The sequence below is a fragment of the Notechis scutatus genome, chromosome 6 (assembly GCF_049901735.1).
Source record: "Notechis scutatus isolate UNSWTSFEM ecotype Mainland chromosome 6, rNotScu1.2, whole genome shotgun sequence".
Classification (NCBI taxonomy): domain Eukaryota; kingdom Metazoa; phylum Chordata; class Lepidosauria; order Squamata; family Elapidae; genus Notechis; species Notechis scutatus.
In genome coordinates, this window is record NC_142014.1 from 28824557 (window position 1) to 28848199 (window position 23643).

General features: G+C 42.6%; 1 protein-coding gene across 2 annotated transcripts in view; it reads left to right on the plus strand.

The window, feature by feature from the left end:
• The window catches only part of SLC2A13 (solute carrier family 2 member 13), a 79161-nt gene that overhangs the window by 30146 nt on the left and 25372 nt on the right, over window positions 1–23643 (plus strand). For both annotated transcript variants that reach the window (XM_087967799.1, XM_026677169.2), the window contains exons 4-6: window positions 3530–3638; window positions 13832–13995; window positions 14657–14777. In XM_087967799.1, the coding sequence (XP_087823925.1) occupies window positions 3530–3638; window positions 13832–13995; window positions 14657–14777 (394 nt within the window). The remainder of the gene's footprint in view (window positions 1–3529; window positions 3639–13831; window positions 13996–14656; window positions 14778–23643) is intronic.

The following is a 23643-nucleotide window of genomic DNA, read 5'->3' on the forward strand; positions in this document are numbered from 1 at the left end:
TAAGAAATATTTCACAACACAAGAGTCTTCAAATACCAACTTAAGATACTGCAATGTCCACAAGGCTGGAGTTTCAAAATGTTTTTGCTTCCTGCAAAGAACGTCTGATTCACAGCTGGCTTTTATCTTCTTGAAGGAGGGGCCATTACCTTGCAGCCTTACTTCTGAGTCACCCGTGCTGGTGCAGTGCTCTTTCCTGCGAGCAGCCCTGTGCACATGCGCACTTGGCACAGGCTCCTCGGGAAGCTCCTCATCGCTGCTGCCAGCCCCCACAATCTCTGAAGGCAGCAGTCCACTCCCTAATGGTTCTGGCCCCTCATCTGACTCCTCACTCTCCTCAGCCCTCTGCACCTGCTGCCAGCTAACCAAAACACACTGTCAGAAAATTTCTCCTCACTTCTAGGTTGGTTCTCTCTCTTTAACGAGCTTTGGTCATTATTTTTGTCATTGAATAATTGCAAAGAAACAAGGAGATGAGCACAATGCACTTCTCCCCTATCTGTTCCCCACAAAACCCATGCTCAAGCTCTTGTTTGCAGCCATGTCACTGATACCAGAACCAATCCAGAGCCACAGTGGAATAATGGAGTTATTACATTTGCAATTTGTAATTCCACGCTTGACAGTACTTGACAGAATTACGGCACATTAGAACATTGGCACAGCCAGTCGTGGAAATCAAAGTCTCTACATTTTAATGAAACAGGGAAGAAAGTTGCAAATGGTTATGAATCATTTAAATGTGTAGAGCCAGGGGTATCGAACTTGATTGCATTGAGGGCCGCATCAGGGTTGTGTTTGATCTCGGGGGTGTGGGGGGGGGCAGAGTGGGCATGGCCAGCTTGACGTCACTTGTGTCGGGGGCACCTGTGGTGGCACGGGCAGGCCTGGGGGGATCCTCCTGCAGCCCTCTGCCAATGAAATTGAGCCTGGGAGGGTCGTGTACAGCCCTCCTGAACTCTTTTTTTACTGGCAGAGGCACCATGGGTAGGTCCTTTGCTATTTCCAGTGCAGCCTGGAGTTCCTTGAGTTTGACGCCACTGGTGAAGAGAAATGATATTTTTCTTAGGGGACTGGAGACCAAAACATATGAAAAATGGTTGCAGGAATTGGGTATGGCCAGACTAGAGAAAAGAAAGACTAGCGGGTGACATGATAGCTGTATTCCAATATTTGAAGGGTTGCCCCAAAGAAGTGGGAGTCAAGCTATTCTCCAGAGCACCTGAAGGCAGGACAAGAAGCAACGGATGGAAACTCATCAAGGAGAGAAGCAACCCAGAACTGAGGAGAAATTACCTGACAATAAGAACAACCAATCAGTGTAATGGCTTGCCTTCAAATACTGACCTATATTTGAGCCTATAAGAAGAACATTTTTCCTATGTACTCTCTCCAGGTTTTAAAATATTTTGTGTGTGTGTGTGTGTGAAAATATTTTTAGAACAATAAAATCTGCAGTCCTTTCTTATCCCATGCAGGGACACCCATGAATACAGGTGACTTGGTAGAATGTAATGCATAATATTTTGTATAGTAAAGCTCCAGGTACAAAAGAATTCACCCATGTTCTCTTCTGAGACCCTAATTGTCAGAATTGGTGGTACTTAAGCAAGGAGGAAATATTTTAGAGTTTATTGGTTAGTAAAAGACGGAGAGACGGCTCTATTTTCAGGTTTCTGCTTCTTGAGATTGTGGTTTGAAATATCCGTCGCAAAAGACTAGATCAATGAAACAGCTTCATTGCTAAAAGCCCATGCACAGGAATCTTCTAAAATAACAGTGCAGCATCTGCTAAGAGATAGACAAGGATCAGTGGAATTCAAGGGAGTTTGGACTTAATTCAACTTGTGACCATGTAGAGATTCTAGGCTAATCCCTCTCTTAACTCCGCCCCTAGGTTCTGCCCAATATTTTCTCCTGCAAATATTTTCCAAATGTCTTGTACGTCGCCTTGAAAGTCTGCCTACCGAACACCGTTAGAAATAACTTTTAATATATTTGTAATGCAATAGCTGGAACGCAAAGATTCAGGCTAGTCTAAACAACGTTATGCTTGCTATCTGGTATGACCAGGCTAAGATTTGCTAAGCACAAGTGAAGCATTTATAGAAGAATTCAGTTCCTCGGCATTGCCGTGTTGAACTTAGAGCAGCAACGAACACTTGTAATTTACACCATCAGCTATTTTAATCTTACGATTTTTAAAGTGGTGATAATGCTTATTTTTACTACAGTACCATGAGATGCTGCATCCGTTGAACATTCTGTATCAGGGCACTGTAAAAAAACAACAACATAATTTCATTTTTATTAGTTTGTCAGTTCTCCTTCTAATACTTCCTCTCTGTTCATGTTTGTCTTTTGAGTTGTGAATCGGCCAACTTGTAGTTGCTTACTCGTGTATGACTAAAAGCCATTGAAATGCACCGGAGCCTCTCTTTTTGTGTGGGTGCTTTCTATTCTTTAACTTCGATTAACTGGCCTAGCATTACCTATGTTTTATTCGTTTGAAAAGTCAGAAAGTGTGATGACCCAGGGTGGGATACAAAAGCAACAAAAACAGATGAAGTCCCTTTAATTCCTTCAACTTGGCTTCAAAGGTCCAATTATCATTGACTGGAAAAAAAACTCCCCCACAAACAGGAAGAACTTGCAAAAAGGAAGAACTTCCATTCAAACTCAAAATACATATAAATTATAAATAGGAAAAAACAACACAAACCACACTGAAGCAATTAATGACACAAGGCAGAATAAGGGCTTGAAGACGTCCACAGATATTGAAATACACACACTGGGAAGGATGCCAGAATTCAGATAAGAACTGACAAATTAGAAATATTTTCACTCTTTGTCTCCAAACTGGCCCATGCGCAGTTTGTCCTTTTAAACAGTCCTCACAGCTACATGAAGGGGATCAAGACCCTTTCCTCCCCCATAGACCACGCCATTCATGTTGCTCCCTTATCCGTTCCTCCCTGCGTGCCCTAGGAGGAAGAGGGGATGGGCCTGGGTCTTCCTCTGAAAGCCCAGCCAGCCTGTGTCCTTCCCCAGTTTCCTCCACAACCTCCGGAGCCACACTCTCACTCCCTGTTGGCTATTCCTCCTCTCCCTATGTGTCAAGCTTACGGCCTTCCTCGCCACAGCTATGTTAAGTTGTTAAATTAGTAACACAGTTGTTAAGTGAATCTGGCTTTTCCCATTGACTTGTCTTGTCAGAAGTGTCAGCTTTGGAGGTGGCAAATGTCCTTAACTGTGAAAAACCATCCTAATTCACATTTTTCAATGCTGCTGTCACTTCGAACAGTCACTAAGTGGGAGTGTTGTAAGTTGAGGACTACCTGTATTGTCATTTCAACATGCCTTCCCAACTTCCTGTGGTAATGCCAAAGTGTTGGGTGACTTTATGTGCTTGTGGTTTTAATTTTTTTTTAAATGAGGACTAGCTGCATATCAAGAAGATTTGAAAAGTGGTGTTGGTTGAAACCGTAAATGAATGTAAAACTTTTTTCTCTTCTTTCTTTTGAAGCTGGACCGGTGATTTACCGAATGCTGACCTATCCTCCAACCCGAAGGCAGCTGATTGTGGGTTGTAGTTTGCAGATGTTCCAACAGCTGGCAGGTATTAACACAGTCATGTATGTATCATTCAACTTTTTAAAAGAGAATTCCGCCCTTTATTTTCAGTTTAAGAGATGGAAAACATTGTCAAAACGGTTTAACAATGCGAAGTACTAAAGTAACTTTTTGATATAAAGTGTGTGTGTGTGTGTATTGTATGTATGTATGTATGTATGTATGTATGTATGTATGAATATAAGAGAAGAAACAGACATCTTGCGATCTCCGGAACTAAAATTATATTTATTATACTTGCTAAGCTTTTGTCAGCCTCTGCTGACATCGTCAGAGTATTAAACTACCATTACAGAGATCTATGCCTTTATATATCATGAATCAATTTAGCCCTTGCATGCACAATAGGCTCTTCCAACCGCCTCCCACCTATAATTAACTCTGTTGCTTTTGCTTCAGTCATGTTGATTGATGGAGGTTTAACTCCTGTTGTTTTCTCCCTTACCAGACCCAGCTTGAATTGCTTATCTCTAAGAAGTGATGTTAACCTGTCAGCTATTGCAATTTGTTGCTTTGCCCATGATCTTGTGGCCTGCCCGGCTCGTTCTTCATTATTCTTGTCTGTTATAGATCTCTGTAATGGTAGTTTAATACTCTGACGATGTCAGCAGAGGCTGACGAAAGCTTAGTAAGTATAATAAATATAATTTTAGTTCTGGGGATCGCAAGATGTCTGTTTCTTCAACGATTTTGTGATGACCCCGGGCGTGGCACGAAAACAGCACAGCCAGAGAACAGGTCTAACTCTCCTCTACTTCTCCAACTTTGCCCCCCAAACATCCCCACGTTTACTACAAGTCCTGGAGCAAAGCTCTCACATGCACCTTCAGCAGCCTCTAGCTGCAAGTAGTCCAGGAAACCAGTTTAACCAAACAGTAACCAGGGCCAGCAGTCCAGGAAGCCAGGTTAGCCAAACAGTAACCAGGGCCAGCAGTCCAGGAAGCCAGGTTAGCCAAACAGTAACCACAGCAAGAAGTTCAGTGAAGCAAGCAAACTGGGCGAGTCCTACAAGACAGAGCACAGCAATCTCCAGGCGTTGGCAAGTGCACACGAAGCTCCACAAATTCAGTGCTTGTTCCCAACAAATGCCCCTCCCACCAGCACCTCCTTACATCCCAGTCCCCAGGTGTGCCTTGTGAAGGGGGGAGGGGGCGAGGCACTCTCCTCCTTCGTAGCCAGCTCAGTCTGCGTTGATCTCACCGTCTCTCTTCTCTCCGTGCTCTCGGATCAGGAGGGGGTGGTTGTTGCTCTTCTACTGTCTCTCCTGCTCGTCCCTGTCCGCAGGTCTTACTAATTCAGAAAAGCCCTGCCTGGACTGACTCTGCCCTTCCCCAGTTTCCTCCAAAGCCAACGGAGCTGCCCACTCGATCTCTGTCGTCTCTTGTTCCAGCTCATCTTCCTCCACAGATTCAGACTCCGACGGGGGGCCTGATACATATGTTCCAAATTGGTTGAAGGACTTTATAGCCAGCGGGGAAGGAACTGTCAGAGCGTGAATGGCCCCTGATGTTTCTAAATAAATGTGTTGAGGTATTCCCCATTTGGAGAATGAGTGCACTCAGGGAAACATAATGAGAATGGTGATGAATAACACATAATCAGCACACAGATACACTGAATAGTAAATTGTAAGTTTTACTTCCAGTAAACGGGTAAACAAAGTCCAACAAACAGTCCAAATCATACACGGTTAAAGCAGTTAGTATTCAAAACAATCAGCCTAGGGATAATCCAAAAACGAAGTCCTTTTCTTTACCGGTATCATAAACAAAGTTCAGTAAACGGAGTTTGTGAACAGTTGTAAGACTCACAGCACTTCAAGCAGAATGACGATCAGGCAAAAGGGAAATGCAGAAAATGCAAGAACAACAAACCAGGTTTCTGGCTCCATCTTATGGCCGTTGGAGAAACCTCAAGCCAATCACAATTACAGTATTCTCTTAAAGATACAACAGTATTAAATGACTATTCTGGTTTATATATTGCCAACCCAACTGTTAGATGACTATCATTCCTAACAAAATGCAACATATAACGTAAAGCCCAAGGCCAGGTGTGACTTTTACCTTAACAAAAATGCTCTTTCCAGCTCTTTGCGGGAAACATTGCTGTTTCTTGCAGGTCAGAATAATGGAATCACAGAATAACAAAAGTTGGAAGGGACCTTGGAGGTCTTCTAGTCCAACCTCCTGCTCAGGCAGGAGACCCCATACAGGTAGTCCTCGACTTAACAACAGTTCATTTAGTGATCGTTCGAAGTTACAACGGCACTGAAAAAAGCAACATTTGTTTTTCGCGCTTATGACCGTTGCACCCTCCCCGGGGTCACCTAATCCAAATTCAGATGATCGGCCACTGGTTCATATTTCTGATGGTCGCAGTGTCCCGGAGGTCGCGTGATCCGATTTTGCGACCTCCCGACCAGCAAAATCCATGGGAAAGCCAGATTCACTTCACAACCAGGTTATTCACTTAACACCGTGATGGCGAACCTATGGCACACATGCCGGAAGTAGCACACGAGAGATCACCCAGAAGAGCCCCACTGCGCATGAGTGCGCGCCACCCGCCCAACAGCTGATTGTCGGTTATCTGGTGCGCATGGGGGGGTTGCACAGGAGACATGTGCATGCATAGAGCCGCATGGCACGGGGGGGTCACATGCACATGTGCAGAGATGCACAGCATGGGGTGTGTGTGTGCATGCACAGGCATGGGGGCGCGTGCGCACTGCTTTCTGGGTGCTGACACTCGAGTGCAATTTTCAGCACGGGAGACGAAAAAGGTTAGCCACCACTTGACTTAACAAATGCAATGATTCACTTAATAACTGCGGCGAGAAAAGTCGTAAAACAGGGCAAGCTCACTGAGCAAAAGTTTTGCTTAGCAACATAAATTTTTGGGCTCCATCGTGGTCGTAATTTTGAGGGCTACCTGAAACATTCCAGGTGAATTGTTGTCCAGTTGGTGAATGACAGTCGCTGTTGGGTTCTGTTTCTCTTTGTTTCCCCACCCCACCCCCCAGATTTAGGGAAATCTGATACCTATTCATGATTCTACCATTTCCTTAATATATTAATTGCTGTTCTATTCCGCATCCTTGGAAGAACACTATAAAGGGGCAGGAAAAACTGAAGAAACAGAAGCCAATTTAGGAGAAACAATTGGGTTTCTGAGAAGGAGCAGGATAAGCAAAAAAGGCAAGGCATGCAGAAACTCACATGTAGTTCCTCAACATGGTTCATTTTGTGACTCTTTGAAGTTACAACGGCACTGAAAAAAGTGAGTTAGGACCGCTTTTCACAGTCATGACCGTTAACTGACTGTTGAAAGTCACAATGGCATTGAAAAAAGGGACTTAGGATCGTTTTTCACACTTATGACCGCTTAGCATCCCCACGATCACCTGATCAAAATCCAGGCACTTGGCAAGGGGTTCATATTTACGACGGCTGCGGTTTCCCAGGGTCACGTGATCTGCTTTTGTGCCCAGCAAAATCCATGGAAAAATCCTGGTTCACTTCACAACCGGGTTACTATCCTAACAGATGCAGGGATGCATTTAATAACGGTGGCACAAAAAGTCGTAAAATGGGACAAACTCACTTAACCGACGTTCCCCCTCAGCAACGTAAACTTTGGGGCTCGATTGTGGTCCTAACTCGAGGACTGCCGGTGTTGTCCGAAGGAAGGAAGGTGTCAGGATTCCGGCAGTTGCTCTAATTAAATCATGAGCCTCGAGCCAAGCTTCAAAAACTTCGAAAGATTTATTAGGAGCGAACATGTCGACATGACCCGTATGAAGCTGATTCTGAGACACGTAATTCACTGTCACCCTTGACCCTGTTTTCCCCCCACTTCTCTGGGTGTATCATAATTCATATTCTCCAACAAAATACGTCCATAGCCAAGAGTCACCAATCACATTCTCCAATTAGGGATTTTCACGACAGAAATTCCAGTAGCTTAGTTACAATCTGTGCAAGATAAGAATGGAATGCACTTTCGGTTTTAGACTGCTGCACTGCTCCTTCAATTTTCTCTCCCACTCGTTCATGGCAACTCTAAAACAGGCATAGAAATGTTTTATGAGTTGACAGAAGGAATGAATTTGGCCTTATAAAAGAAAAATGCCTTCCCTTGGACAGGCTACAGATAAAACAGACTTTATCCTCGGGGGTGTGTGTGTGTGTGTGTGTGAATCTCGTGGAATCAATCAGCCACAAGGTGACCCAACATCAATCTCAGTCCTTTCCATTTAGGGCTGCCTCCTTTTTTTTAATCTTTGGGTACGATCTATTCTTGTTGCGCGCTCTGATGGATAAAGCTTGCCTCTCCAGATAGGTCGGTTTTCTCACCCGTAAAACCTGTTTGCACATCCTCGAAAATAAAAGTGAAGCCATCCACGAAGCGTGGGACCCAGTGGCCTTTGCTGTGATAGAACTGAACAACTCATTACGCACAAGGCTTGTATTCTGTTCTGCGGGACAAATTTCATTTGATTTTTTTTTTTTTAAATCGCTCCGACAAGCTTCCAACGGAACTTATTTATTTTTTAAAAAGCAAAGTACGCTCTCTGTCTTATTCTATTCCATTGTTCCCAAAACCGTGTACAAGAGTGAAATGGAGTTCTCTCCCCCTGTTGTGACCTATTGGCCACCAGCCCCTTCAGCAGCTGAATCAGAGGAGGAGGAAGAAGCATGGGAGTCTAAATCATCATCAAGACAACCTGAGAGCTTTGAGGGGGAAGAGGGAATGGAGCTGGCAGAGAGAGAGAGAGACAGAGGCGGAGCCTGGGCTGTCCATCAACCCTCAGATGGAGAGTCAACAGCCCCCAGATCTGGAGGTGGCTGATGAGGAAGAGGAGGAACAGCTGGCTCCTGTGCCTGATATGCAGAAGGCAGAGGAGAGGAGAGCAGTGGAGATCTATGGGCTGGTCCTTGGGACAGAAGAGTAGGACTGGAGGTGGCTGCTGAGGAAGAGGAGGAACAGCTGGATCCAGTGCCTGATGCGCAGATGCACAGAAGTCAGAGGAAAGGAGAGCAGTGGAGATCTATGGGCCGGTCCTTGGGACAGAAGAGCCACCGCTGCTAGCGAAGCCCCACCCTAGCTCTGGGGATAAAAGGCAGGGGGTGGAGATGAATAGATATGGCAGGACTTGTTAGTCTGCGAAAGAAACTTTTTGCGGGACCGCCAGCATTCCTAATAAAAGGAACCTTTTGATTTAACTTCGGAGGGTTTGTCGTGTTTTAAATTGGGCAGAGAAACTGTAATACTGGATTTGTAGCATTTGTCATTGCCAAGGCAACTGTGTGAAATCAAACGGGACTACGATTTCCTGACAGCATCAGAAGAAACTGAATTATGAAAGGGCTTTAAAATAGAAATGGCTACTGTATCCCTGCGCAGGCTGGGATACAATGCATCTCCATGATCACGTGATCAAAATTCGAAAGGCTTGGCAACTGGCATGTACTTATGACAGTTGCGGTATCCTGTGTGATCCTCTTTTACGACCTTTTCACGGGCAGAGTCAATGGGGGAAGCCAGATTCATTTAAGCCGATTTACAAACTTAAAGAACTTCACTTAACAGCTGTGGCAAGAAAGATCGTAAAACTGAATTTTCTTGTATTTACGTAACAACATTTTGTAATTGGTGGCCCTCAGTATATCTTCAGTGGAGTTCCATGATTAAATTATTAGTTATCTTGTTTAAAAAATTTTTACTCTTTTATCTATTCTGAACTGAGCACTATTCAGCCAGTGAGTGATCCTGGTTTTCAATATTATTTTAAAAAGGAGAGAAACTTCTCAATTTCTTTCACATTTTCCCTGCCTCATTTTTATCTTTACTCCGCTCTATCTTTTAACAGTTTTCTTTTTGGATGGATCATTTAAATTTTTAAATGTTGTATGACCCTTGGAGTCACCCAGGCACAAATTGGGCAGCTATATAAATTGGTTTAATAAATAATACTTCATTGTAATTTGGGAGTTTTATCTATTGGTCTATGAGTGAATAAGGACGGATGGATAGATTGAATGAATTCTTTATCTGAAAAACAAAACAAAACCAGGTTTTGGTGCCTCTAAAGTCTCAACATCTTTTTTGTGTGGTGACCAAAACTGGATGTAGTATTCTAAGTGTGGTCTTACTAAAGGCTTTATAGAGTTGTATGAGTAGCTTCCTTAAGACAAGGAATTGTCTTGATCGTATCCCTCCGTTAACACAATTTAGGATTGCATTGGTGTTTTTGGCTGCTGCTGCACACTGTTGATGGGCCCCAGGGCAGAAAGACATGGAGACATATAATGAATTGTATTAGTAAAGTAGGTTTAAGTTTCCTCTCCTTCTCTCTAACCTCTTGTTTTCAATTTCTTTCGCTCACTGCTTCTCATTCTTTTCCTGCATTTCTCATAACTTGCTTATCCCAAGGGGGAACAACTCAGTGAATCTCGATGCGTGTAATTACACTAGGTGTTAAGAGGTTGTACTTTCCAATATAGAGCCTAGTATTGATGATATATTGTTCAGATTATGAATTTCTGGTATTTTTTTTTTTTAATGTATTGCTGTTGCACTTTTTTCCTGAAAGCAGTGGGAGATTTGCAAAGCTGCTGCTGTGACATCTGGTTGTTGGGAAAATGTTTTTGGAATCAATGCCTCAAATCTGTTGCTTTTTATCTCTTAGTCTTATGAGTCTGCAGACAAGATAGGCTCTTTTATTCTTTTTAAAATCTGTGTGGAACAACTTTGGGGGGGGGGAGGAAACATGCTTTGTAAAAAAAAAAAGCAAGGAAGAAAAAGAGTGAATCGAAACCACCAACATAAGAAATCCTATGTTCTGGTTATCAAATCTTATGGCCAAGCTGATTATGTCATTAAGCCCTGTAAAAATGTGTTTCTAAGGTGTTCCGACTGTTTTATTCGGCCTCTCAATAGTCTTTCCTCCTCTGTTCGGTCTCTCCACCCCTCATTTTCTACCTTCGCTGAGCTGTTTTTTTCTTTTCCCGTGTGGGGATAAATCCAATTGTATTTCAACCCCAGCTGTTAATAATCAGGGATCTTTATCACTGTTTTCTTTTCTGAGACTCACATATAAACAAGGTTTTCTTATACACTTTATCTATGAACCAGGAAAACATTACCATTTTGGATAGCTCTGTGTGTGTGTGTGTGTGTTGTATTGTATTATATATTATATAATGTTATGTTATATTATATTATAATATATATATTATGTTATTGCATTCCTTTTGTCATTTTCTAACTCTTTCTGTATGCATTCATTCACATTACAGGTTCTTACATAACTTGCATTTATCCATGAAATCTGTTATCCGTCCATCCATTCATCCATCATTTATCTAACATTTATTTTCCAACCTTTATTATCAAACATTTATCTATATTTATTATCGATCATCTCTATTATCAATGTTATCTATCTGTCCAACCATCCATCCATTATTTATCTATCATTTATGTATCATTTATATCTATATTTATTATCTTCTCTACCTATCTGTGCTATCTCCCATCCATCCATTATTTATCATTTATATTTATTATCGATCATCTCTACTATCAATGCTATCTGTCCAACCATGCATCTGTTATTTATCTATCATTTATTATCTTATCATTTATCTATATTTATTATCTATCGTCTCTATTATCAAAGGTATCTATCGGTCCAACCATCCATCCAATATTTATGTATCTATCATTATCTATTATTTATATTATCTATTTTCTGTACCCATCTATGCTATGACAGATAAATAGATCTGTCCTCCATCCATTGTTGTTTATATTTATTATCTATCATCTCTATCAATGCAATCAATCTGTCCAACCATGTGTCCATTATTTATATATCTTATCATTTATTATCTTATCATTTATATTTTCTATCTTCTTTATTATCACTGTTATCTCCGTCTAACCATCCATTGATTTTTTTATCTATCATTTATGTATCTTATCATTATTTATATTATCTATCTTCTTTACCTATCTATGCTATATGTCCTCCATCCATCCATTATTTATCATATTTATTATCTATCATCTCTACTATCAATGTTATTTACCTGTCCAACCATCCATCCATTATTTATGTTTCTATCATTATATGTTATTTATCTATATTATCTATCTTCTCTACCCATCTATGCTATCTTATTTATCTGTTCTCCATCCAGCCATTATTTATCATTTATCTACCTTTATTACCTATCTTTATTTAGCTATCCTACTGGCTGAGGAATTCTGGAAGTCCACAAATCCAAAAGATTGGATATCACTGACCTGAGATATTTCTAAACTCAAGAAGGTTTTCCCCCCCCGTACCAGATCACTTCTTAAATGCCATGAGCATTGTCTTCAACCCTTAGTTGATGTCATTGTGGATACTGCTTGCCATTTTCAATCTCTATTTTTAAACTCTTCCTTTCATTTAGTCCATTATTAAGATATGCCATCCAATCAACGTGATATGTAAACAAGTGGAAAGCATTGGAAATATCATCATAGGTTTGCAATTTCTGTTATTTTTAGCATTACATCTCAAAAGAGAAAACATCTTTAGTAGACATATTAACTGTTCAGGGACCGGTTGTAGCTGATAATAACTCCAAACATATTATTAGGTTGGACGGAACTGGAGACCATAAAAGGGTAGTAACTGTGTTTCCATATGTAGAAGCATTTTCTGGGGTTTTACATTTTGGAAATGCTCCTGGTTGAAAGCTGGCTGCATGTTGGACTGTGCTGGGTAATTGGATAGCCACCATCAAGCTATCTAATAAACTAGAAATGCTAAATCTGTGAATGATAATTCCCCAGATACAATAATTGTTCAGGTTTTTTTTCCCAGTATATCTACTACAGTAAGCTTAAACCAGCATAGGGAGTCTTGTGACAGAAGGGTATATTTAGCAAATGGACTAAAAAAATGGATGGGGTATATATTCAGGAGAACTTTAATGGGTGGCTGAAGTTGGTGAGAATTATTGGCAGATGAAAGGATGGATGAATAGAGAGATAATGGATGGATGGAGACAAAGATGGATGGATGGATGGATGGATGGATGGATGGATGGATGGATGGATGGATAGAGAGATAATGGTTGGTTGAATGGGTGGTTGGATGGATGGATAGATAGATGGATAGAAAGATGGGTAGATGGATAGAGATGGATGGATGGATGGATAGAAAGATACATGGATGGATGGATGGATAGAGAGAGATAGAGAGATAATAGAAGGATGGATAGAAAAATGGATGGATAAATAGATAGAAAGATACATGGAGGAATGGATGGATGGAGAGAAGGATGGATGGATGGATAGATAATAGAAGGATGGATAGAAGGATAGAAAGTTGGATGGGTGGATAGAAAGATAGAAAGGATGGATGGATGGGTGGGTGGATGGATGGAGAGATAGATAATAGAAGGATGGATGGATATGGAGGAATGGACGGATGGAGAGAAAGATGAATGGATAGATAGATAGATAATAAAAGGATGGATAGAAGGATAGAAAGATGGATGGATGGATAGAAAGATACATGGACGGATGGATGGATGGATGGATAGATAGAGAGATAATAGAAAGATGGATGGATGGATGGATGGAGAGATAATAGAAGGATGGATAGAAGGATAGAAAGATGGATGGATGGAGAGATAGCCATACATTTGAAACAAACAAACAAACTTATATAAAACCCCCTATTTCAATGGTTATTGCCACCTAAGTCAGAACTCGTTCCATTTCTCTATTCCTATTTCAGACCAGTTAATTTGATTTGCCACGGTGAAGAATACAGATGCCGGTTTCAGAAATGCTTTTAAATCCGGGGAAGGCACGAAATCACATTTTGCATGACTACAGTATGCCTCCCCCCCAGTTTCTCTCTGAAGATCTATTTCCGGTCTTATGCTCACTAATTGCTTGAAATAATAACCGTAGAATGGATGCTGAGAGAGAGACATTGATTTGCTCGAGTGCCAGAATCTTCCAAGGATCAAATTTGTTGTGTCTTGATGGATGGAGCGTAATATTGGCGTCACCGAAAAGAACCGTTTCTTTGTTGTTTCCCTCCACAACAAAGGCAATCTGTTGCTTCGCCGTTGTCTGAATTGGAGAATGTACTTCACATAGAAGGTTGTTTGCCTTTCAGGTACTACAGTGCCACCATCATGCAGATGTCTGGTGTCCGAGATGACCGCCTGGCCATCTGGCTTGCCGCCCTGACCGCGTTCACTAATTTCATTTTCACGCTTGTGGGAGTCTGGCTTGTCGAAAAAGTCGGTCGGCGCAAACTTACCTTGGGAAGTTTAGCAGGTATGCCTGCGCCATTGTAAGAATGGGCGGGAAGAAACAGGAGCCCACTTGCAAAATGGACCGTAGAGATTTGGTCTCGTGGTTAACGCATCAGGTTAGAAATTAGGAGACGGGGAGTTCTAGTCCTGCCTTAGTCATGAAAACCAGCTGGGTGACCTTGGACCAATCACCAGGAGACAGGGAGTTCTAGTTCCGCCTTAGCCACGAAAGCCGGCTGGATGACCTTGGACCAATCACCAGGAGACGGGGAGTTCTAGTTCCGCCTTAGCCACGAAAGCCGGCTGGGTAACTGGGCCAATCACCAGGAGATGGAAAGTTATAGTCCTGCCTTAGTCAGAAAAGTCAACTGGGTATGTTTGCTGCCTGGAATTTTCTTTATAAAAAAATAATAAGGCAGGATAGTTAATAGATGGGTAGGTTGACAGCCTCAATGAAGTTGATGTGATTCAGAGCAGAGAATTTCTTGTTAGTTAGAGTGATTAAGTTAAGAGATCCACTTAACAATTGTGGGGCAAATTCATTTAACACACGTTTCACTTAGTCACAGAAATTGTGGGCTCCATTATGGTCGTAAGTCAAGGACTACCTACATATGTGTATGTGTGAATTCTGTACAGTGTTCTGGAATGAAGCTGATCTAGTTTTTGTTGTTGTTTTATAGGCACAACTGTGGCCCTGGTTGTTTTAGCTTTGGGCTTTTTGCTGTCAGCTCAAGCTTCTCCACAGGTCACTCTTCACCCCGAAAGCCAGTCGGGCCAAAATTCCACCTGCACAAAATACAGGTAGGTCATTTTCACTTGCTCCTTAAACCTTTTGAGGTTTCTACAGTAGTTCTAAAATGAAATACGGTATAATGAATGTGTCGGCGTTCCAGAAAACCTCCACTCCAGCCAATAATTTTAATACAGTCATCTTCTCAAAAGTTCTGTTTTATTTGGATAGTAAACTGGTACTGTAATGGGCGTGGCACAAAGGTAACACAATGAGAGAAGCAGTAAGAGTCCCTTTATTATCTCCAACTTTGTCCTCAATGTCCAGGTTACCTTTGGGCTGGAGAAAAACTCTCCCAGGAATAGCCTTTGACTGTAGAAAATTCAGTCCAAAACAAGGTACACACAAACTGTAACTTAAAATCCAAACAAACCAAACTGAAGTAATTCGTTTGTGAGGGCGAGAGCAGGAATTTCAAACTTGAAAGCACAGCAAAACTCACACAGTTGGGAAGACGCCAGGAACACAGATAAGCCACGACAATACAAGATAAAGTCATGTTTGCTCTCAACAGCTTGCTGCATGCAGCTTGCCTTTTTTATACACTGTGTTCCCAGCTGCAGCTAATGAAGGGAAGCCACACAACCCATGTTGCTCTCTTCTCCGTTCCTCCCTGCATGCCCTAGGATGGGATGGGCCTGAGTCTTCCTCTGAATTCCCTCTCCCTTGTTCTACCTCTTCCCTGCTCTGCCCAGCCGGCCTTTGCCCTTCCCCAGTTTCTTCTACAGCCAACGGAGCCACACTCCCTGTCAGCTGTTTGGCTTCCTCCTCCGAGTCAGATTCCAGTGGGCATGACAGGCACATCTGGGGAATCCTGAATCTGAAAGTTCCGGGTTTCCTTGCAATAAGTAAAAACTACAAACCCACCCCCTGAACCCATCATTGCATCACATGTCCCAATCACCATCCGTCCCAACTTGAGACATCCCCTCACCCAGGTGCAGAAATAACCTGACCTTGACTGAGAAGAAGAATGCTATTATGTCTTAACCACGTATGCGCCAAGAAATTCCCCCCTCCCATTTTCCCAGGCTCAAAAATGTGGCAGAGTGGAAGCATTTGGTGTCAATATGGCTTCCAAAGCTGACAGAATGTTCACATTAGTTAAGAATGTACAATTAGTCGAGTGTTTTGGGTGCAGAACTCCCGAAGGATTCATTGTTTTCTGGAAGTGACGAATCCAGGAGCACTCTTGGTATCTCTTTGAATATTTTATTTGGCACTATTCAAATATTAGAAAAAAACATATCCTAATTTTGTGTCCACAGTGGAGGTAATAACAACCCAAGAATGATAAAACAAAGACCTCTTTTAACCTAATACTCAAAGCTGCAGTTTTTGATTCAATAGTTACAAAGCTGTTTGGTAGAACATTTTTTTGTAGAAAATTCCTAAAGAGTTCCAAAAAACAGTAATTCTTTAACCATGTATATCTTTTGCCTTAGCTTAATTTCTCTTCTCATGTTATTGCTGTTCCATGAAGGTTTTTTTTTCTTCAGCACGCTCAGAATCGTTCTGAGTCTCTCTGCTAGTTTCTTAAGTAGTTTAGGATGCAATCTTGCTTCCCGCTAAATTATTGTGATGACCCAAAGGGGCGTGGCACAAAGGCAACACAGTCAGTTAATCAATAAGAGTCCTTTTATTAGCTCCAACTTTTCCCCTTATGTCCTGGGTTACCTTCTGGGCAGGAGAAAAACTCTCCCAAGAACAGCCTTTGGCTGCAGAGAATCAAGTCCAAAATGTGGTCAACAAAAACTATAAGTCCAATCAAGGCAAAATGAGGTAATTAGTCTGACCAGGCAGGAGCAAGAATTCCAGATGTGAAGGAATGGCCATAATTCAACCCAGTTGGGAAGACGCCAGGAACACAGATAAGCAAAGTCAACACAAGATAAACTCACATTTGCTCCTAGCAGCTGCCATACGCAGCCTGCATTTCTTTTAAACTCTCCTCCCAGTTGTGGCAAATGAAGGGAATCAGGGCCCTTTCCTCTCCCTAAGCCACGCAACCCACGTTGCTCTCTTCTCCGTTCCTCCCTGCGTGCCCTAGGATGAAGAGGGGGTTGACCTGGGTCTTCCTCTGAACTCTCTCTCCCTTGTTCTACCTCTGCCCAGCCGGACTTTGCCCTTCCCCAGTTTCCTCCACAGCCAACAGAGCCACACTCCCGCTCCCTGTGAATGTAGTCTACAATATTCCATGATATTTCTTTAAAGGAAGCTTAGTATATAATTCTCATTTTGTGCTTCTTGTGTCCCTGCGGTACGTGATTGCTTCAGCATTACTAAATTAAGCTCGAAAACAGAATCAGCAACCAGGTGATAAGTTGGCCGCACAATTTAGGAAAGCAATTTCATGCCTGCGTTTTGTTCAAAGGTGTGCTGTTTTAAGGGCAAATTGCAGGAATCCCTTAGATGTGAACTCCTCAATTATAAACATCATCTACAGATGATTAAAAGTACCTTTACCTCCAATTATGGAGCAAATCAACAGAGAAATTAAGCCTGCAATCTTAATGGATCCGCAAGAATTGTTGAAATTACATCCATAACATCAGTTAGCAACATACGTAAATATGATTTTAGTTTGCCATCCATTAATGAAGTTGAAAGAGAGAGAAATAAAGCTTGGATTCACAACTATGTCAGACTGATTATTCTTCATTGGATGGAAGTAAGCCTTGGTATTACTAATAGGGCTATACAATTTATTGATAATACAACACATAATAGGAAAAATCGGTACCTACATAGATGGTAATTGCTAAAATATGCTGAAATTAGCTTGAGCTGTATGCAGTTTCGTAAACATTATGGATTGGCATGAATACAAGCCAGTAAAGGCTTATGAATTGCTGTCTACCTAAAAGAATTTAGTTGTCCATTGTTTTTCTACTGAGTTGCTTTTTGATGCAGTTTGACTGTTTCATTATGAGGCGGTCTTGATATAGTCTCCATGACATAAAATTTAATAGGAGTGATGTGTGGCCTAGAGTTGGAGCTCTCACCTCACAATCAGGAGGCTGTGAGTTCGACCCTAGGTAGAGGCAGATATTTCTCTCTCTGGGCACACTGAGAATACATCTGCTGAGCAAAACTCCACACTGGCAACAGGAAAGGCATCCGGCCATTAAACACTCTTGCTAGCTCCATTCAGTTGCCCAGACTCCACCCCGCAAGGGATTATGGGGTCGTTAAAAGACAATTAAACTAAATTTACATTAAATTTAGACCTTATATTAGTGACAAACTTCTCAGGCAAGGCTTAACTATTCTGGTTGAATCTGAACTGATTTCTTAGGGGAAATTACTGTACCATTGCATACAATTTAGTTGTTACTAAATCAACGTGGTCTTTCAAAGGAATTCCTCCCAGGAGAGAAACATGGAGTGCTTCTGGGCACCTCACTTTATTTTTTTTTACTTTACATAAGATTCATCCAATCGATAGAAGAGAATACAGGTAGTCCTCAACTTACAGCCACAATCGAGCCCAAAATTTATGTTGTTAAGCAAGAATTTTGAATTTTGCCCCGTTTTACTTTTCTTGCCAGAGTTGTTAAGTGAATCTGGCTTCCCCATTGACTTTGCTTGTCAAAAGGGGATTGGGTGACCCTGGGACACAGCACCGGTCATAAGTATGAAGCAGTTGCCAAGCAACTGAATTTTGATGCTGCTGAAATGGTTGTAAGTATGAAAATAGCACTAGCAACAGACTTATATACCGCTTTCCAGTGCTTCCCAGCTCTCTCTAAGCAGTTTTACCGAGTCAGCCTCTTGCCCCCAACAATCTGGGTCCTCATTTGACCGACCTCGGATGGACAGAAAGCTGAGTCAACCTTGAGCCAGCCAGGATCGAACTCCTGGCTGTGGGCAGAGTTTAGCCTGCAATACTGAATTCTAACCAGTGCGCCACCAGGAAGACGAATGAGAAGGAATAAGAGAGGGAGGGAGGGAGGGCGATAGCTCTTAGGCTTATCTACTGCTTTAAAGGACTTTCCAACTCTATAAGCAACTTAGAATGTCAGCCTATTGTCCCCAACAGTCTGGGTCTGACCTCGGAAGGATGGGAGGCTAAGTCAACCTTTAGAGTCGGTCAGGATTGAACTCCTGACAGTGGGAAGAATTAATCTGCAATCCTGCATTCTAACCACTGCCCCACCAGGAAGAAGAATGAGAAAGGGAGTAAGAGAGGAAGGAGAGAGGGAGGGAGGGAGGGAGGAAGGAAGGAAGGAAGGAAAATAACTCTTAGACTTATCTACTGCTTTACAGTACTTTCCAACTCTATAAGCAGCTTAGAGAGTTAGCCTATTGCTCCCAACAATCTGGGTCCTCATTTTACCGACCTCGGAAAGACAGAAGGCTGAGTCAACTGTGAATCAGTGAGACTCGAACTGCCAAGCTGCAAGCAGCTGGCAGTCAGCAGAAGTAGCCTGCAGTACTGCACTCTAACCACTGCACCACCACGGCTCTTATAAAATGGTCACAAGTCACTTTTTTTCCAGAGGACAAAAAAATTAGGGAAAAGAAATACTAGGCATGACATGATAGCAGTCTTCCAGTATCTCAGGGGCTGCCCCAAAGAAGAAGGGAGTCAAGCTATTCTCCAAGCACCTGAGGGCAGGATGAGAAGCAACAGATGGAAACGAATCAAGGAGAAAAGCAACCCAAAATTAAAGAGAAACTTCCTGACAGTCAGAACAATTAATCAGTGGAACGACTTGCCACCAGAAGTTGTGAATTCTCCCAACACTGGAGACTTTTAAGAAGAGACTTGACAACGATTTGAAGAAATGATAGGGTTTCCTGCCTTAGCAGGGGGTTGGACTAGAAGACCTCTGAGGTCCCTTCTAGCTCTGTTATTCTGAGTTCTAAAAACACATTTTATAATGAAAAGCTTATGGTTAAAAAAAAATAAGGATTTGACCCAGAGGTGTTCAGAAGAAGCCTTAAAATGCACGCTGAAGCCATTTTCCCTTGCTCTCATCAACATGTAATTAAAATTTGATTGGGAAGTTCATGGCGTAAAGCTGAAGGATGACTTGGCAATAAATCCTGAAATTAGCTAAGCAGTAAAAAGCTGTTTTGGGGTTGCAGGACTTAACCTAGCTTTTAGCATGTCTCTCTTTATTAGACCTCTAATTTAATTGAAAACGCTGGATGGGAGCAGGCCAGTTTTCAACACAAAAGAGAGTTTACACGCCTGATATTTTAGAAATAAATACAAAACACCTTTTTTTTTTAGGAGAAAAAGATATTTTTGAATATCCTTCTACTAGCTCGATACCCGTGCTTTGCTACGAAACTTTGTGGTTGGGCTTAGTTTTTGGGGAGGAAGATGGGGGAGGGGAATTCTGCCTCTGCCTACCAGCATCCATCGGTATTCATCTGGCTAGCGTCCTGTCAGTATGTGAGAGAGTTGAGGGCTGTTTGGAAACTGAAACAGTATTTGCTGTGTGAGCAAGGAGACAGGAAGGAGCCTGAGCGTGGCTCAGCACAACTGTTCTGTACTAAAGCTGGTTGCTGCTGTGAAACTAAAACTAAAACTGAAACTACTCTCCTCTGCTTGTGTTTTGCATTTGGAAGAGATTTCTTTTCAGGTGGGGAGGGGGAGTAGAACTCCTTAGCATCAGAGCGTGTTATTAATAATAATATAGGAAATACTCTAAATGCTCTGATGGTCATTTCGAAAAATCCTTTCTTAGTGAGCACCTCGAAGCCAAGAGGAACATACGTGCCAAATTTCAAGTTTGTAGGCTTTATGGTTCTGGAGATTTTGTGATGATGCGCGAGTGGTATTTCACTTTTATATATATAGAAGGTTCAGAGAAATTTAGATCAGATAGTCACAGCATCAATAAAATACATGGCCAATTCTGGAACACTGCAAATTATTTATCATCCAGAGGGTTTCAAAAGATTTAAAACATGAACTGCCCGGAGTCAAAAACTGAAAGCTTTTTAAATTAAAGAAAGCAGAGTAATTGCAATAGTTGTTTTCCAAAAGCCTGGATGTATTTCCGTAACTTCCCATCCTATTCACATATTATTCTGCTCTTGGTTTTCTCTGCTTCTGTTAGATCAGAGATAATAGCTAGAAATATTTGCTAAAAACTGGTTTTGTTGTTAATGAAAGCAAGCAGGTTTTACTGTGATCACCCAGGGCATGGCACAAAGGCAACACAGTCAGATAAGCAATAAGAGTCCCTTTATTATCTCCAACTTTGCCCCCAATGTCCAGGTTTCTTCAGGCTGGAGAAAAAGTCTCCCAGGAACAGCCTTTGACTGTAGAAAATTCAGTCCAAAATAAGGTACACACAAACTGTAACTTAAAATCCAAACAAACCAAACTGAAGTAGTTTGGCAGGGCAGGAGCAGGAATTTCAAACTTGAAAGCACAGCAAAACTCACACAGTTGGGAAGACGCCAGGAACACAGATAAGCCACGACAATACAAGATAAAGTCATGTTTGCTCCCAACAGCTTAATGCATGCAGCTTACCTTTTTTATACACTGCGTTCCCAGCTGCAGCTAATGAAGGGAGTCAGGGCCCTTTCCTCCACCATAAGCCACACAACCCATGTTGCTCTCTTTTCCATTCCTCCCTGCATGACCTAGGATGAAGAGTGGGTGGGCCTAGGTCTTCCTCTGAATTTCCTCTCCATTGTTCTACCTCTCCCCTGCTCTGCCCAGCTGGAGTTTGCCCTTCCCCAGTTTCTTCCACAGCCAACGGAGCCCCACTCCCTGTCAACTGTTTGGCTTCTCCTCCAAGTCAGATTCCGACAGGGGCATGACATTTACCATCCAGAACTCCCAGACCTCCAGGGTTGGGCTGCTACAGGTTCACCCCGGTTTTGGCGAACCGGTAGCTAAATTTATCCTTTTAAAAAAATTCTCTTTTCCGTAGTATTAACATTAAATTTTGTCCATTCCAGATAAGTCCAGCATTTTATCCAATGCCTAATTAGTGCCCAATTCTGTATATTATTCCAAATTTAATCTCTGGTTTCATATAGTCCTTTTATTTCCGGTTTTTTTATTTACCTTATATTTCCCTCTTATTTCCCATTCGCCACTACCACTCTTCCAAACGAGGGCTCTTTCGTTCTGCTTTTTGGGGTTGTCCAAAAGAATGTTCAAGGTCTTTTATCCAGTTACATGCTGCTCACCACTTCACCGCTCCAGCACAAACTTAAGTCCCGGCAGCTTCCCGTCTTCAGAGCAGCCATTAAACTGCTGCTTTTCCCTGTCTAATAGGGGAGTATACCAAGCCAGGGAGGGGAGATGTGGCTTCCCTCGACCCAGCTGGCAATCTCCCCCTCTTCCCCCACCCCTACAAGGTGGGTCAGATGTTTTCAGTCCCTCACGGACCCCACCAACAGGGCAAGCACGGATCAAAGCCGCGCACAGTTGCGGTCTCTGGTCCATCATCGACGGAAGCGCGACCAGAAGTCACTAATTTTATCATTTTTAATAGCCTGTTCGGCGAACCGGTAAATCCCACCCCTGGTTGGTCCCACCCCGCCCTGCCCTCCCAGGAGTCTCCACGTTGGCCTGTTTTGCATGCCAGAGTACAGGGCCCTCACAGAGGCTCAGGGAGGGAGAAAAATGGGCCTCCCTGAGACTCCAGAAAGCCAGAAACAGGAGTTCTCTGGAGCCCAGGGAAGCTGTTTTCGCCCTCCCAGGAACTCCAGAGGGCCTCAGGGGCCTGTGGAGGCCGTTTTCACCCTCCACTACTGCTTGAGGAAATCCTCCGGAGCCCGGGAGGGTGAAAACGCCCCGCCATGGTGCAGGAGGCCGACTAGGCCACACCCACCCATGCGTGCGATACGACTGGGTTAAATACCGGCTTGGGATTTACGAGCTTCCCTGCAAGCTGGGAGCCGCGCGCCTGTAACTCGCCATCAGCAGGCTGCTTGCAGAGAAGCAGCCTTTGAACCAGCCTCTTTTCCTGCTTTTTTAACTGCAGCTGTGCCTCATTCGGCAGCTGAAGTTGAAAAATCAGGAAATAAAGATCAGGTAAGAGCCCAGGTGGGTGGGTGGGCAAAAACATCAGCAGACATAGAACCGGTTCTATGTCTGCTGCTCTTCAGAGCTACCGGTTCTACAGAGGTGGACAGAACCGGTAGAAACCCACCCCTGCACCCACCATAGGCACACCCACCCAGCAACTGGCCAGAGGACCGCTTGCTAAAATTTTTGAAGTCCACTCCTGCATACCTCACATATACAATTTGAGCCCAAAATTTCTACTGATAAGCGAGACAGCTCTTAAGTGAGATTTGCCCCATTTTATGACCTTTTTTTGCCAGTCGTTTAAGGGAATCCCTGCCGTTGTTCAATTAGTAACACGGTTGTTAAGTGAATCCGGCTTCCCCATTGACTTTGCTCATCAGAAGGTCACAAAAGGGGATCATGTCACCCCAGGGACATTGCAACCGTCATAAATATGAGTCAGTTCCAAACTTCTGAATTTTGATCACGTGACCACGGGAATGTCGCAACAGCTATAAGTTTGGAAAACGTTCTATTTTTTTAATGGGTCAGTTTGTAACTTCGAATGGTCACTAAACCTGTACTGCATACCTTGAGGGCACCAGATATGGGTCAGCTGGGCTACCAAGAGGCAAGGATTGCCCTCACTTTTGCATATAAAAAGCAATTTCATTCAAGTTATAGGACACTGAGCAGGCAATGAAAATAACAACCTGTGTTAAAATAAAAAAAATAAAACATGAACGTTTGCAGATGGTTTCCAAATACTCAGTTTTAAAATTGTGCATGTGACTTTCACGTGGAAAGAAATTTAGAAACAACACATGTGCTCTGCCAGTTCAGTGTTGATATTCACTGATTTCCCATCTGTATTGTGATGGGGA